General features: G+C 52.2%; 1 protein-coding gene across 1 annotated transcript in view; it reads right to left on the reverse strand.

Moving 5' to 3' along the window:
• Positions 1-17,719, reverse strand: part of ACADVL (acyl-CoA dehydrogenase very long chain) — a 73,102-nt gene that overhangs the window by 18,038 nt on the left and 37,345 nt on the right. Inside the window, exons 10-16 of the mRNA XM_068271940.1 lie at positions 16,959-17,063; positions 14,902-14,988; positions 11,212-11,274; positions 7,715-7,816; positions 7,412-7,509; positions 5,619-5,691; positions 5,458-5,530 (exon numbers count right to left, since the gene is read on the reverse strand). Coding sequence (XP_068128041.1) covers positions 5,458-5,530; positions 5,619-5,691; positions 7,412-7,509; positions 7,715-7,816; positions 11,212-11,274; positions 14,902-14,988; positions 16,959-17,063 — 601 coding nt within the window. The remainder of the gene's footprint in view (positions 1-5,457; positions 5,531-5,618; positions 5,692-7,411; positions 7,510-7,714; positions 7,817-11,211; positions 11,275-14,901; positions 14,989-16,958; positions 17,064-17,719) is intronic.

Consider the following 17,719-nt stretch of genomic DNA (forward strand, 5'->3'; position numbering starts at 1 on the left):
CGCAGTTAGGGTGCAAAAAAGTGCCACACATGTGGTATCGCCGTACTCGGGAGAAGTAGTATATTGTGTTTTGGGGTGTATTTTTACACATACCCATGCTGGGTGGGAGAAATATCTCTGTAAATGACAATCTTGTGATTTTTTTTTTTTTTACACACAATTGTCCATTTACAGAGATATTTCTCCCACCCAGCATGGGTATGTGTAAAAATGCACCCCAAAACACATTGTACTACTTCTCCCGAGTACGGCGATACTACGTGTGGCACTTTTTTGCACCCTAACTGCGCTAAGGGGCCCAAAGTCCAATGAGTACCTTTAGGATTTCACAGGTCATTTTGCGACATTGTTGGTTTCAAGACTACTCCTCGCGGTTTAGGGCCCCTAAAATGCCAGGGCAGTATAGGAAGCCCACAAGTGACCCCATTTTAGAAAGAAGACACCCCAAGGTATTCCGTTAGGAGTATGGTGAGTTCATAGAAGATTTTATTTTTGTCACAAGTTAGCGGAAATTGATTTTAATTGTTTTTTTTTCACAAAGTGTCATTTTCCGCTAACTTGTGACAAAAAATAAATCTTCTATGAACTCACCATACTCCTAACGGAATACCTTTGGGTGTCTTCTTTCTAGAATGGGGTCATTTGTGGGGTTCCTATACTGCCCTGGCATTTTAGGGGCCCTAAACCGTGAGGAGTAGTCTTGAAACCAACAATGTCGCAAAATGACCTGTGAAATCCTAAAGGTACTCATTGGACTTTGGGCCCCTTAGCGCACTTAGGGTGTAAAAAAGTGCCACACATGTGGTATTGCCGTACTCAGGAGAAGTAGTATAATGTGTTTTGGGGTGTATTTTTACACATACCCATGCTGGGTGGGAGAAATATCTCTGTAAATGTCAATCTTTTGATTTTTTTTTACACACAATTATCCATTTACAGAGAGATTTCTCCCACCCAGCATGGGTATGTGTAAAAATACACCCCAAAACACATTATACTACTTTTCCTGAGTACGGCGATACCACATGTGACACTTTTTTGCAGCCTAGGTGCGCTAAGGGGCCCAATGTCCTATTCACAGGTCATTTTGAGGCATTTGTTTTGTAGACTACTCCTCACGGTTTAGGGCCCCTAAAATGCCAGGGCAGTATAGGAACCCTGCAAATGACCCCATTTTAGAAAGAAGACACCCCAAGGTATTCCGTTAGGAGTATGGTGAGTTCATAGAAGATTTTATTTTTTGTCACAAGTTAGTGAAAAATGACACTTTGTGAAAAAAAACAATAAAAATCAATTTCCGCTAACTTTTGACAAAAAATAAAATCTTCTATGAACTCGTCATACACCTAACAGAATACCTTGGGGTGTCTTTTTTCTAAAATGGGGTCCGTTTCTGGGGTTCCTATACTGCCCTGGCATTTTACAGGCCCAAAACCGTGAGTAGTCTGGAAACCAAATGTCTCAAAATGACTGTTCAGGGGTATAAGCATCTGAAAATTTTGATGACAGGTGGTCTATGAGGGGGCACATTTTGTGGAACCGGTCATAAGCAGGGTGGCCTTTTAGATGACAGGTTGTATTGGGCCTGATCTGATGGATAGGAGTGCTAGCGGGTGACAGGAGGTGATTGATGGGTGTCTCAGGGGGTGGTTAGAGGGGAAAATAGATGCAATCAATGCACTGGGGAGGTGATCGGAAGGGGGTCTCAGGGGGATCTGAGGGTTTGGCCGAGTGATCAGGAGCCCACACGGGGCAAATTAGGGCCTGATCTGATGGGTAGGTGTGCTAGGGGGTGACAGGAGGTGATTGATGGGTGTCTCAAGGTGTGATTAGAGGTTGGAACAGATGCAAGCAATGCACTGGCGAGGTGATCAGGGCTGGGGTCTGAGCGGGTGATTGAGTGCCCTAGGGGCAGATAGGGGTCTAATCTGATGGGTAGCAGTGACAGGGGGTGATTGATGGGTAATTAGTGGGTGTTTGGAGGAGATAACAGATGTAAACACTGCACTTGGGAGGTGATCTGATGTCGGATCTGCGGGCGATCTATTGGTGTGGATGGGTGATCAGATTGCCCGCAAGGGGCAGGTTAGGGGCTGATTGATGGGTGGCAGTGACAGGGGGTGATTGATGGGTGGCAGTGACAGGGGGTGATTGATGGGTGATCAGTGGGTTATTACAGGGAAGGACAGATGTAAAAAATGCCCTGGCGAATTGATAAGGGGGGTCTGAGGGCAATCTGAGCGTGTAGGCGGGTGATTGGGTGCCCGCAAGGGGCAGATTAGGGTCTGATCTGATGGGTAACAGTGACAGGTGGTGATAGGGGGTGATTGATGGGTAATTAGTGGGTGTTTAGAGGAGACAATAGATGTAAACACTGCGCTTGGGTGGTGATCTGATGTCGGATCTGCGGGCGATCTATTGGTGTGGGTGGGTGATCAGATTGCCTGCAAGGGGCAGGTTAGGGGCTGATTGATGGGTGGCAGTGACAGGGGGTGATTGATGGGTGATTGACAGGTGATCAGGGGGGATAGATGCATATAGCACATGGGGGGGGGGTCTGGGGAGAATCTGAGGGGTGGGGGGTGATCAGGAGGGAGCAGGGACCAGGGGGGGGGGGAGGCTAAAAAAAAAATAGCGTTGACAGATAGTGACAGGGAGTGATTGATGGGTGATTAGGGGGGTGATTGGGTGTAAACATGGGTCTGGGGGGTGGGCAGGGGGGGGTCTGAGGAGTGCTGTGGGCGATCAGGGGGCAGGGGGGGGGGGGGAAATCAGTGTGCTTGGTGCAGACTAGGGTGGCTGCAGCCTGCCCTGGTGGTCCCTCGGACACTGGGACCACCAGGGCAGGAGGCAGCCTGTATAATACACTTTGTAAACATTACAAAGTGTATTATACACTTTGTAAGCGGCGATCATCGGGTTAACATCCCGCCGGCGCTTCTGTATGGCCGGCAGGATGTTGCGGCAGGTGAGCGGAGACAGGCGCCGGCGGAGGATCGCGTCACGGATGACGCGATCGCTCCGCCCATGCCCCTACAAGGACCGCCGCCATTTGTCAATACGGCGGTCCTTGCAGGGTCCACTTCCCGGCCGCCAATTGTCAATATGGCGGTCGGGAAGTGGTTAAGAAGCTCCCCAATGCTTTCTTAAAGTGAACCTTAAGTCAGAAAAAAAAATTAAAAAACGAGTTTTACTCACCTGGGGCTTCTACCAGCCCCCTGCAGCAGTCCTGTGCCCTCGCAGCCGCTCACTAATCCTCTGGTCTGCCGCTGCCAGCTAGTTCCGTTTTTGCCGACAGGCCCGTCAGGACTGGCCATGCGTAGCTTTTTCCGCATTCCCGACTAATTAGCGCTATTGCGGGCCGCAACGCGTACAAAAATATGAGTTGCCGCATATCTATGCGTGCGTAATGCGGCAACACGTATTTTTGTACGCGTTGCGGCCCGCAATAGCGCTAATCCCAGTCAGGAATGCTGAAGAAGCTACGCGTGGCCAGTCCTGATGGGCCTGTCGGCAAAAACGAAACTAGCTGGCAGCGGCGGACCAGAGGATTAGTGAGTGGCTGCAAGGGCACAGGACTGCTGCAGGGGGCTGGTAGAAGCCCCAGGTGAGTAAAACTCTCTTTTTTTTTTTTTTTGGCTTAAGTGTCTCTTTAAGTGAAGGGAGATTGCAGCAGTTCTGAGAGTTTTCCTTAGATTAAGAACAGCGCAGAACTGTCCCTGAATAAGAAGTGGCTGATAACACTTCTTAACCCTGACACCTCATAGCTTCCTTTTTAATTTACTGCCATCTCCCCACACTAATTTGTTACTGAGGTGAACTCCCCTTCACCCTGGTGATGTTTATTTGTTTAAGAGAAGGAGGGGAATTGCTGACGAGTAGGTGGAGAATTGACTGGTTAGAGCATTTTAAAAATGTGTGTAAAAGACAGCGCAGACATCGGGATTATTTAAAGAGACACTGAAGCGAAAAAAAATATATGATATAATGATTTGTATGTGTAGTGCAGCGAAGGAAAAAAACATTAGCAGCAGAGACACTTTTTTCCAGTAAGGGAAGAGCTAAGAAACTCAAGTTATCTATGCAAATTAGCCTTTGAGCTCCACGACTTTCAAAGTCGCAGAAAACTCTGCCAGAGACTTGAGATAATAAGCTTTAAAAGACAATGGCCTCGATTCATAAAAGTGCTGTCGGGAAGGTAACGTCGAGCGGGGAAACACCGCTGTCGGTATTTCCGCCTTCAGGGTGGTCATTCATAAAAATTTAGCTAGTTGTGACAGGCGTGCGGAGATACTCCGCTGTAGGGAGGCGTAAGGCTGTCGGGAGACATGCGGAAACAGGAGAAGCAGGCGGAATCCCTCCGTGCGGTGTTCTCTCTGCAGCTGCTTGGAAGGTCTGTCCCATTCACTGCAATGTATTCCGCACGCTTCTCGCCACATCAGAGGTAGCGGTAATCCCCGTCCGCATACCGCTACCTCTAATCTTTATGAATTGACTACTTGTTACTTTTGTTATGATAATCACCGCGCAAGGCGGTGATTGATCACTCTGCTCGCGAATGTCGGCTTTTCATGCGGAAAAAGCCTTTATGAATTCAGATTTTGCTGTGTGGTCGGTAAAGTGAGCAGTTTTCAGCATTTCCGAATGCGGGAATGCTTTATGAATCGAGGCCAATGTATATTTTTTCCCTCTGCAGGGAAGATTGTTCAGAGCAGGCTAGTGAACTTTTGAACCCATTTAGACTGCTGAGTATATTAGAGAATGATACAATGTTATAAAAAACACTATATAACTGAAAATAAAAATATTAGAATATTTTCTTTGCTACTAAAATTCTCGTAATTATCCATACTACACAACCAAGTCATCATATTTTTTTTCCGCTTCAGTGTCTCTTTAAGAATGGAAGTTTAGGAGAGTAATTACAGCCTGGGCTGCTGGTGTCCCAGATAAATAACCAAGTCATCCACTGTTGTGTTGGTTTTTCTGAGACACTGTACTAGCTCCTCCTCACTTAGAACAGTTCAGGAAGGAAACAGCACCATCTAGTGGCTTCTTAAGGTGCCGGAGACAGTTCTGCACGGAGTTCTACAAACCTACCAGCGTTTTGTCTCAGACACTCTTGATAAATCTGGCCCGGAGTCATTTTGGGTACCTGGAGTCGGAGGTTTCATACACTGAGTCGTCGGAGTTGGATGATTTTTGCACCGACTCCACAGCCCTGTTAGAATGCCCCCAGCTTTTCCTTACTCTCAGCAAGCACTTCTATAGATTTCCTATGCTATAACTTGTACAGATGTGTTTTTGCTAATAAATCCCATTTTACCCTTTGTAAGGAGTACAAGTAGTCAGTCATTAAAGAGTAAAGAAGCTGAAAGAGTACATTGTACAGGTGAGCTGCATACAGCCCCACGAAACTGGGAGCCACCCACGGGGAGATGTCCGAGTCAAGCCTACCTACAACCTTGTTTCCATACTTCATGAGAACATCTTCCACCGCCAAACCAAAGTCTTCCAGAGCCGCTACAGCCTGAAACCAGAGAGAGGCTGGTCATACACAGATCACATGACAAGATGGAAGCCAGGGGGCTCCGCCTCCTTCTTATACTCTCACTTACCAGCTGTGCGCTCTTCTCCACTTCTGGATGGACGTGCCCCTTCAGTGTGAGTCCAGTGCCCAGGCCAGCTCTCCTGCCAGAGGAATTACACTTCATGAGCCTGTCCAGCCAGCCCTCCCCTCTCCAGACTGCACCTCCCTCCCCCCCAAAGGATTTACACTTCATGAGCCTGTCCAGCCAGCCCTCCCCTCTCCACACTGCACCCTCCTCCCGCACAGGAATTACACCTCATGAGCTTGTCCAGCAAGCCCTCCACACGGCACCTCCCTCCCAAATAGACTAGAGCTCCTGTCCACCAAGCGTAAGGAATGAAGTGCAGGCTCTGACATGGACTCCACCCCCCCCCCCCAGAGGAAATACACTTCATGAGCCTGTCCAGACAGCCCTCCCCTCTCCAGACTGCACCTCCCACCTGAAGAGAATAGAGCTCCTGTCCATCAAGCATACGGAATGGAGCGCAGGCTCTGACTCAGACTCCAGCTGTGGGTGCTCCTGCAACTCTGCTTCCTGTATTCCCCCCCCCCCCCCCCGGGATCTCCATACCACCCACCCCTTCCTAGACCACCACCTGCTGTGGGTACTCCTGCCAATTCCCCTTCCTGTATCTCCCCCCCACCCAGGATCTCCATACCATCCACCCCTTCCTAGACCACCACCTGCTGTGGGTACTCCTGCCAATTCCCCTTCCTGTATCCCCCCCCCCCCCCAACCAGGATCTCCATACCACCCACCCCTTCCTAGACCAACACCTGCTGTGGGTACTCCTGCCAATTCCCCTTCCTGTATCTCCCCCCCACCCAGGATCTCCATACCATCCACCCCTTCCTAGACCACCACCTGCTGTGGGTACTCCTGCCAATTCCCCTTCCTGTATCTCCCCCCCACCCAGGATCTCCATACCATCCACCCCTTCCTAGACCACCACCTGCTGTGGGTGCTCCTGCCAATTCCCCTTCCTGTATCTCCCCCCCACCCAGGATCTCCATACCATCCACCCCTTCCTAGACCACCACCTGCTGTAGGTACTCCTGCCAATTCCCCTTCCTTTATTCCCCCCAGGATCTCCATACCATCCCCCCCTTCCTTGATCAACACCTGCTGTGGGTACTCCTGCCAATTCCCCTTCCTGTATCCCCCCCCCCCCCCAGGATCTCCATACCACCCACCCCTTCCTAGACCAACACCTGCTGTGGGTACTCCTGCCAATTCCCCTTCCTGTATTCCCCCCAGGATCTCCATACCACCCACCCCTTGCTGTGGGTACTCCTGCCAATTCCCCTTCCTGTATCCCCCCCCCCCCCCCCCAGGATCTCCATACCACCCACCCCTTCCTAGACCAACACCTGCTGTGGGTACTCCTGCCAATTCCCCTTCCTGTATTCCCCCCAGGATCTCCATACCACCCACCCCTTCCTAGACCACCACCTGCTGTGGGTGCTCCTGCCAATTCCCCTTCCTGTATCCCCCCACCCAGGATCTCCATACCATCCACCCCTTCCTAGACTAACACCTGCTGTGGGTACTCCTGCCAATTACACTTCCTGTATCCCCCCCACCCAGGATCTCCATACCACCCACCCCTTCCTAGACTAACACCTGCTGTGGGTACTCCTGTCAATTTCAGAGCAGCAGTAAGCATGGGCCCAACTGTTTAGCTTAGACTTGCCTCCACCTCCCTGGATCTCAATCCACTGCTGATCACTTGTGGGTCCTCAGCACCCCAACCTCTCTCATCACCCATGGTCCCCATGGTGTGTGTTGCCCATGTCTCTCCCTAGCCCCCAACTCCTCACCTGCGGGCTCTTCGCACCCCCTCTGTCAGCAGCAGCTGGGAATTGCTTAGTGGTCGGCTTATGGCTTTCTGGAGGGATTTCAGCTCTTTGCCAGCACCCTGTGAATGGAGAGATTACGGAGTGAGATTGGCCAGTGTGTATTATACAGACATTCTAGAAGAGTGATCTGCTCAGCGGGGGAGAATTACCATAAAGAGACTGGAAAGTGGACAGAGGAACTGCTGAGGAAGTCATGATGAGACACATGGGGGATGATGAGGTGACAGACAGGAGAAGGTAGCAGAGGGCAGAACAATGAAGTACCTGCAGTCCCTGGAGGGCAACAAACAGCCTGAGGATATCATTGGCTCCTTCAAAGATTCTGAAGATACGCAAATCTCGCAGAACGCGCTCAACTCCCGTATCCTGAAAAGACAGGAGAGCACTGAGGAGACGTGCGGAGAAAGAAGGATGCTGACAGACGCAACATGTCCATCCTCTCCCAGCATCCACCACCGGAGCAAGCAACATGTCCATCCTCTCCCAACATCCACCACTGGAGCAGCATCATGTCCATCCTCTCCCAGCATCATGTCCATCCTCTCCCAGCACCCACCACCAGAGCAGCAACATGTCCATCCTCTCCCAGCACCCACCACCAGAGCAGCAACATGTCCATCCTCTCCCAACACCCACCACCAGAGCAGCATCATGTCCATCCTCTCCCAACACCCACCACCAGAGCAGCATCATGTCCATCCTCTCCCAACACCCACCACCAGAGCAGCATCATGTCCATCCTCTCCCAACACCCACCACCAGAGCAGCAACATGTCCATCCTCTCCCAACACCCACCACCAGAGCAGCAACATGTCCATCCTCTCCCAACACCCACCACCAGAGCAAGCAACATGTCCATCCTCTCCCAACACCCACCACCAGAGCAAGCATCATGTCCATCCTCTCCCAACACCCACCACCAGAGCAGCAACATGTCCATCCTCTCCCAACACCCACCACCAGAGCAGCAACATGTCCATCCTCTCCCAACACCCACCACCAGAGCAAGCAACATGTCCATCCTCTCCCAACACCCACCACCAGAGCAAGCATCATGTCCATCCTCTCCCAACACCCACCACCAGAGCAGCAACATGTCCATCCTCTCCCAACACCCACCACCAGAGCAGCAACATGTCCATCCTCTCCCAACACCCACCACCAGAGCAAGCAACATGTCCATCCTCTCCCAACACCCACCACCAGAGCAAGCAACATGTCCATCCTCTCCCAACACCCACCACCAGAGCAAGCATCATGTCCATCCTCTCCCAACACCCACCACCAGAGCAGCAACATGTCCATCCTCTCCCAACACCCACCACCAGAGGAGCAACATGTCCATCCTCTCCCAACACCCACCACCAGAGCAGCATCATGTCCATCCTCTCCCAACACCCACCACCAGAGCAGCAACATGTCCATCCTCTCCCAACACCCACCACCAGAGCAGCAACATGTCCATCCTCTCCCAACACCCACCACCAGAGCAAGCAACATGTCCATCCTCTCCCAACACCCACCACCAGAGCAAGCATCATGTCCATCCTCTCCCAACACCCACCACCAGAGCAGCAACATGTCCATCCTCTCCCAACACCCACCACCAGAGCAGCAACATGTCCATCCTCTCCCAGCACCCACCACCAGAGCAGCAACATGTCCATCCTCTCCCAGCACCCACCACCAGAGAAGCAACATGTCCATCCTCTCCCAGCACCCACCACCAGAGCAGCAACATGTCCATCCTCTCCCAGCACCCACCACCAGAGCAGCAACATGTCCATCCTCTCCCAACACCCACCACCAGAGCAGCAACATGTCCATCCTCTCCCAACACCCACCACCAGAGCAGCAACATGTCCATCCTCTCCCAACACCCCCCACCAGAGCAGCAACATGTCCATCCTCTCCCAGCACCCACCACCAGAGCAGCAACATGTCCATCCTCTCCCAACACCCACCACCAGAGCAGCAACATGTCCATCCTCTCCCAACACCCACCACCAGAGCAGCATCATGTCCATCCTCTCCCAACACCCACCACCAGAGCAGCAACATGTCCATCCTCTCCCAACACCCACCACCAGAGCAAGCAACATGTCCATCCTCTCCCAACACCCACCACCAGAGCAAGCATCATGTCCATCCTCTCCCAACACCCACAACCAGAGCAGCATCATGTCCATCCTCTCCCAACACCCACCACCAGAGCAGCAACATGTCCATCCTCTCCCAGCACCCACCACCAGAGCAGCAACATGTCCATCCTCTCCCAGCACCCACCACCAGAGAAGCAACATGTCCATCCTCTCCCAGCACCCACCACCAGAGCAGCAACATGTCCATCCTCTCCCAGCACCCACCACCAGAGCAGCAACATGTCCATCCTCTCCCAACACCCACCACCAGAGCAGCAACATGTCCATCCTCTCCCAACACCCACCACCAGAGCAGCAACATGTCCATCCTCTCCCAACACCCCCCACCAGAGCAGCAACATGTCCATCCTCTCCCAGCACCCACCACCGGAGCAGCAACATGTCCATCCTCTCCCAACACACACCACCAGAGCAGCAACATGTCCATCCTCTCCCAACACCCACCACTGGAGCAGCAACATGTCCATCCTCTCCCAACACCCACCACTGGAGCAGCAACATGTCCATCCTCTCCCAACACCCACCACCAGAGCAGCAACATGTCCATCCTCTCCCAACACCCCCCACCAGAGCAGCAACATGTCCATCCTCTCCCAGCACCCACAACCAGAGCAAGCAACATGTCCATCCTCTCCCAGCAGACACCACCAGAGCAGCAACATGTCCATCCTCTCCCAGTACCCACCACCAGAGCAGCAACATGTCCATCCTCTCCCAGCACCCACCACCAGAGCAGCAACATGTCCATCCTCTCCCAACACCCCCCACCAGAGCAGCAACATGTCCATCCTCTCCCAGCACCCACCACCAGAGCAGCAACATGTCCATCCTCTCCCAGCACCCACCACCAGAGCAGCAACATGTCCATCCTCTCCCAACACCCCCCACCAGAGCAGCAACATGTCCATCCTCTCCCAGCACCCACAACCAGAGCAAGCAACATGTCCATCCTCTCCCAGCACCCACCACCAGAGCAACAACATGTCCATCCTCTCCCAACACCCCCCACCAGAGCAGCAACATGTCCATCCTCTCCCAGCACCCACCACCAGAGCAGCAACATGTCCATCCTCTCCCAACACCCACCACTGGAGCAGCAACATGTCCATCCTCTCCCAACACCCACCACCAGAGCAGCAACATGTCCATCCTCTCCCAACACCCACCACCAGAGCAGCAACATGTCCATCCTCTCCCAGCACCCCCCACTAGAGCAGCAACATGTCCATCCTCTCCCAACACCCACAACCAGAGCAGCAACATGTCCATCCTCTCCCAGCACCCCCCACTAGAGCAGCAACATGTCCATCCTCTCCCAACACCCACAACCAGAGCAGCAACATGTCCATCCTCTCCCAGCACCCCCCACTAGAGCAGCATCATGTCCATCCTCTCCCAACACCCACAACCAGAGCAGCAACATGTCCATCCTCTCCCAACACCCACCACCAGAGCAGCATCATGTCCATCCTCTCCCAGCACCCACCACCAGAGCAAGCAACATGTCTATCCCCTCCCAGCACCACTTTAGCAGCAATCGATCATCTTCCAGCAGCTGTAAGTAAAGTAATGAGTGTAAGTGGGCATCAGGGACTCACCTTCATAAAGCCAGTGCCGCCCAGGATCTGGATACATTCATCAGTCACAACCCAGGCTGCCTCCTACAAGCAGAGGAGAGATTGTGAGACGCAGTACGGATATCAGGAACTCACAACACAGGATAACCACAGAAGCACGGACTCTGCCAGGACACGTGGTCCACACACACAGACAGGTTCTCATCTGCCAGGACACGTGGTCCACACACACACAGACAGGTTCTCATCTGCCAGGACACGTGGTCCACACACACAGACAGGTTCTCATCTGCCAGGACACGTGGTCCACACACACAGACAGGTTCTCATCTGCCAGGACACGTGGTCCACACACACAGACAGGTTCTCATCTGCCAGGACACGTGGTCCACACACACAGAGACAGGTTCTCATCTGCCAGGACACATGGTCCACATACACAGACAGGTTCTCATCTGCCAGGACACGTGGTCCACACACACAGACAGGTTCTCATCTGCCAGGACACGTGGTCCACACACACAGACAGGTTCTCATCTGCCAGGACACGTGGTCCACACACACAGACAGGTTCTCATCTGCCAGGACACGTGGTCCACACACACAGAGACAGGTTCTCATCTGCCAGGACACGTGATGCACACAGAGACAGGTTCTCATCTGCCAGGACATGTGGTCCACACACACAGACAGGTTCTCATCTGCCAGGACACGTGGTCCTCACACAGACAGGTTCTCATCTGCCAGGACACGTGGTCCAGGACACACACAGAGACAGGTTCTCATCTGCCAGGACATGTGGTCCAGGATACACACAGGACACACACAGAGACAGGTTCTCATCTGCCAGGACACGTGGTCCACACACACAGAGACAGGTTCTCATCTGCCAGGACACGTGGTCCTCACACACAGACAGGTTCTCATCTGCCAGGACACGTGGTCCTCACACAGAGACAGGTTCTCATCTGCCAGGACACGTGGTCCACACACACAGACAGGTTCTCATCTGCCAGGACACGTGGTCCACACACACAGAGACAGGTTCTCATCTGCCAGGACACGTGGTCCACACACACAGAGACAGGTTCTCATCTGCCAGGACACGTGGTCCACACACACAGAGACAGGTTCTCATCTGCCAGGACACGTGGTCCTCACACACAGACAGGTTCTCATCTGCCAGGACACGTGGTCCTCACACAGAGACAGGTTCTCATCTGCCAGGACACGTGGTCCACACACACAGACAGGTTCTCATCTGCCAGGACACGTGGTCCACACACACAGAGACAGGTTCTCATCTGCCAGGACACGTGGTCCACACACACAGAGACAGGTTCTCATCTGCCAGGACACGTGGTCCACACACACAGAGACAGGTTCTCATCTGCCAGGACACGTGGTCCTCACACACAGACAGGTTCTCATCTGCCAGGACACGTGATGCACACAGAGACAGGTTCTCATCTGCCAGGACATGTGGTCCACACACACAGAGACAGGTTCTCATCTGCCAGGACATGTGGTCCACACACACAGACAGGTTCTCATCTGCCAGGACACGTGGTCCTCACACACAGACAGGTTCTCATCTGCCAGGACACGTGGTCCACACACACAGAGACAGGTTCTCATCTGCCAGGACACGTGGTCCACACACACAGACAGGTTCTCATCTGCCAGGACACGTGGTCCACACACACAGAGACAGGTTCTCATCTGCCAGGACACGTGGTCCACACACACAGACAGGTTCTCATCTGCCAGGACACGTGGTCCACACACACAGAGACAGGTTCTCATCTGCCAGGACACGTGGTCCACACACACAGAGACAGGTTCTCATCTGCCAGGACACGTGGTCCTCACACACAGACAGGTTCTCATCTGCCAGGACACGTGATGCACACAGAGACAGGTTCTCATCTGCCAGGACATGTGGTCCACACACACAGAGACAGGTTCTCATCTGCCAGGACACGTGGTCCACACACACAGACAGGTTCTCATCTGCCAGGACACGTGGTCCTCACACACAGACAGGTTCTCATCTGCCAGGACACGTGGTCCAGGACACACACAGAGACAGGTTCTCATCTGCCAGGACATGTGGTCCACACACACAGACAGGTTCTCATCTGCCAGGACACGTGGTCCTCACACACAGACAGGTTCTCATCTGCCAGGACACGTGGTCCAGGACACACACAGAGACAGGTTCTCATCTGCCAGGACACGTGGTCCTCACACACAGACAGGTTCTCATCTGCCAGGACACGTGGTCCTCACACACAGACAGGTTCTCATCTGCCAGGACATGTGGTCCAGGACACACACAGAGACAGGTTCTCATCTGCCAGGACACGTGGTCCACACACACAGAGACAGGTTCTCATCTGCCAGGACACGTGGTCCTCACACACAGACAGGTTCTCATCTGCCAGGACATGTGGTCCAGGATACACACAGAGACAGGTTCTCATCTGCCAGGACATGTGGTCCACACACACAGACAGGTTCTCATCTGCCAGGACACGTGGTCCACACACACAGACAGGTTCTCATCTGCCAGGACACGTGGTCCACACACACAGACAGGTTCTCATCTGCCAGGACACGTGGTCCTCACACAGAGACAGGTTCTCATCTGCCAGGACACGTGGTCCACACACACAGAGACAGGTTCTCATCTGCCAGGACACATGGTCCACATACACAGACAGGTTCTCATCTGCCAGGACACGTGGTCCACACACACAGACAGGTTCTCATCTGCCAGGACACGTGGTCCTCACACACAGACAGGTTCTCATCTGCCAGGACACGTGGTCCTCACACACAGACAGGTTCTCATCTGCCAGGACACGTGGTCCTCACACACAGACAGGTTCTCATCTGCCAGGACACGTGGTCCACACACACACAGACAGGTTCTCATCTGCCAGGACACGTGGTCCAGGACACACACAGAGACAGGTTCTCATCTGCCAGGACACGTGGTCCACACACACAGACAGGTTCTCATCTGCCAGGACACGTGGTCCAGGACACACACAGAGACAGGTTCTCATCTGCCAGGACACGTGGTCCACACACACAGAGACAGGTTCTCATCTGCCAGGACACGTGGTCCACACACACAGAGACAGGTTCTCATCTGCCAGGACACGTGGTCCTCACACACAGACAGGTTCTCATCTGCCAGGACACGTGGTCCACACACACAGACAGGTTCTCATCTGCCAGGACACGTGGTCCACACACACAGACAGGTTCTCATCTGCCAGGACACGTGGTCCACACACAGAGACAGGTTCTCATCTGCCAGGACACGTGGTCCACACACACAGACAGGTTCTCATCTGCCAGGACACGTGGTCCACACACACAGAGACAGGTTCTCATCTGCCAGGACACGTGGTCCACATACACAGACAGGTTCTCATCTGCCAGGACACGTGGTCCACACACACAGACAGGTTCTCATCTGCCAGGACACGTGGTCCACACACACAGACAGGTTCTCATCTGCCAGGACACGTGGTCCACACACAGAGACAGGTTCTCATCTGCCAGGACACGTGGTCCACACACACAGACAGGTTCTCATCTGCCAGGACACGTGGTCCAGGACACACACAGGACACACACAGAGACAGGTTCTCATCTGCCAGGACACGTGGTCCACACACACAGACAGGTTCTCACCGAGCCAAAGACTTTACTGATGGCGGCTTCAATCTGGAAGTCCTTCGCTCCGGAATCCATGTTGGAGCTGATCATGTACGCCATAGACTGGAGGAAGAGAGAGAGCACCGATCACACACATAACCGTAGCACTCACATGACTTTCCGGGATCTGAGGATGCTCAAATACAGAGATGGTTAACCTTGCCACTCCAGCTGTGTTGGAACTACAAGTCCCATGAGCCACTGCAATACTATGACAGCTGTAAGCATAACTCCTGGAGGCAGAGGCATGATGGGATTTGTAGGTTTGTCACAGCTGGAGTGCCAAGGTTAGCCATCACTGCTCTAATATAATAAGCTAGAGTGCCCAGGCAGCTACAGTCCACATATAAAGAGTAAACTCCATCAGCAATAGAATGCAGAGGGACAGACCCGTCACCAAGGAAAGAAGACACTCCCCAGGAATACAGATAAAGGAGATCGAGTCGCAAGGAATTCATGATAGAACTCCAGGACTGGAGAGTACTGATGACACAATGTGACCTCATTTCAATAAATATTACATTTGTTTCTCCAAGAATGTGTGTGTGTGTGTGGCACCGGTCTTCCTGTGACATCACTGCGGTCACCTGTGTGAAGGCGTGTCAGGTTGTGTGACCTGCCTTCCTGTGACATCACTGAAGGTGTGTCAGGTGGCTGGGCTCAGGAAGTGCTATGCCTGACCAATGGAGGATCATGCTTCTCCTCTGGTGCCCAGGAGATCAGGTCTGCATGTTAATAATAGGAGCACCAGATTACGTCCAACACATCAGATGCGCAGGGGTTCCATCCGGTCAGAAGATCATGTCAGATCAGCGGGGGATCCAGTAAGAAGATCACATTCGATCGACAGGGGATCTGCTCAGAAAATGACACCAGATCCACGCGGGATCCAGTCAGATCATGTCAGATCTGCAGGGAATCCGCTTAGGAGATCAAGCCAGATCCACAGGGGATCTGCTCAGAAAATCATGTCAGATCTGCAGGAGATCCACTCAGATCCACAGGGAATCCGCTCAGAAGATGCCATCAGATCCACAGGGGAACTGCTCAGAAAATCACACCAGATCCACACGGGATTCAGTCAGATCTGCAGGGGATCGGCTTAGAAGGTCAAGCCAAATTCACAGGGGATCTGCTCAGAAAATCATGTCAGATCTGCAGGGGATCCTCTCAGATCATGTCAGATCCACAGGGGATCCGCTCAGAAGATGCCAAATCCACAGGGGATCTGCTCAGAAAAATCACATCAGATCCACAGTAGATCTGCTCAGAAAATCACATCAGACCCACAGGGGATCTGCTCAGAAGATCACATCAGATCCACAGGGGGATTCTGTCAGAAGATCCCATCAGATCTGTAGGGGATCTGCTCAGATCAAGTCAGATCCCCAGGGGATCCGCTCAGAAGATCCCATCAGATCCACAGGGGATACACTCAGATCACTTCAGATCCGCAGAGGATCTGCTCAGATCATGTCAGATCCGCAGGGGATCCGGTAAGAAGATCACATCAGATCCACAGGGAATTTGTTCAGAAGATCATGTCAGATCTACAGGGGATCAGGTCAGAATATCTTGTCAGATCTGCAGGGGATTAAAAGTGGCCACTAACGGTCCAATTTCTTGTGAAAAATCATTCGAGCAATCAGAAATTCTGATTGGATTGGTTGTAAATAATCTCAGTTGATGGGCACAATCGATTATGAACGATTATAAAAATCATCGTTCAATTGGATTTTCATCAAACCAAAATTTGGATTTTCTTGTTGGTTGTGAAAGATAGGAAGCAAAGATTGATTCGTTGATGCTGTAGTGAACGATTTTTCTTCTGATCAGTATTTCTGATCGCTCGCATGATTTTTCGCTAAAAATTGGACAGTTAGTGACCACCTTCAGTCGGATCCAGTCAGATCACACCTGATCCGCAGGGGATCTGCTCAGATAAATAACAGAGGGTTCTATATTGTTGTGTTTTTCAGCAGATATCGAGGATGGGAAGCCTGCAGGTGTGTGGCCATCAGTCAGCAGATTACCTCAGTGACGTACTGCAGGACCGCCATGCGTGACAGCTTCTCTTGGATGACGCCGTACGTGTGCAGCTTATTCCCAAACTGGGAGCGATTTGTGGCATGATCCACCTGGAGGAGACGGACAGAACGGCTACAATCACCACCATGCTACCATCACTGCCAAAGCCCGCCCCCTAAATCCTGACTCCTCCCACTCCAATGACCATCATACTACTCCTGACTCCTCCCACTAATGACCATTCTACTACTGACTCCTCCCACTCGAATGACCATTATACTACTCCTGACTCCTCCCACTAATGACCATTATACCACTCCTGACTCCTCACACTAAATGACTATCATACTACTGACTCCTCACACTCAATGACATCATACTACTCTTGACTCCTCCCACTCTAATGACCATTATACTACTCTTGACTCCTCCCACTCTAATGACCATTATACCACTCCCGACTCCTCACACTAAATAACCATCATACTACTGACTCCTCCCACTCGACCATTATACTACTGACTCCTCCCACTCAATGACATACTACTCCTGACTCCTCCCATGCAATGACTTCATCGTACCACCCCTGACTCCTCCCACTCCAATGAACCCATTGTACCACTCCTGACTCCTCCCACTCCAATGACCTCATCATACTACTGCTGAGTCCTCCCACTCAATGACCATCATATCAGCTTACTACGACATACTCCTATTTCCAATATGACTTTACCTACTCATCTGACCCCTGTCACTATTCCTAACT

The sequence above is a fragment of the Hyperolius riggenbachi genome, chromosome 3, assembly GCF_040937935.1.
Source record: "Hyperolius riggenbachi isolate aHypRig1 chromosome 3, aHypRig1.pri, whole genome shotgun sequence".
NCBI classification, from domain to species: Eukaryota; Metazoa; Chordata; class Amphibia; order Anura; family Hyperoliidae; genus Hyperolius; species Hyperolius riggenbachi.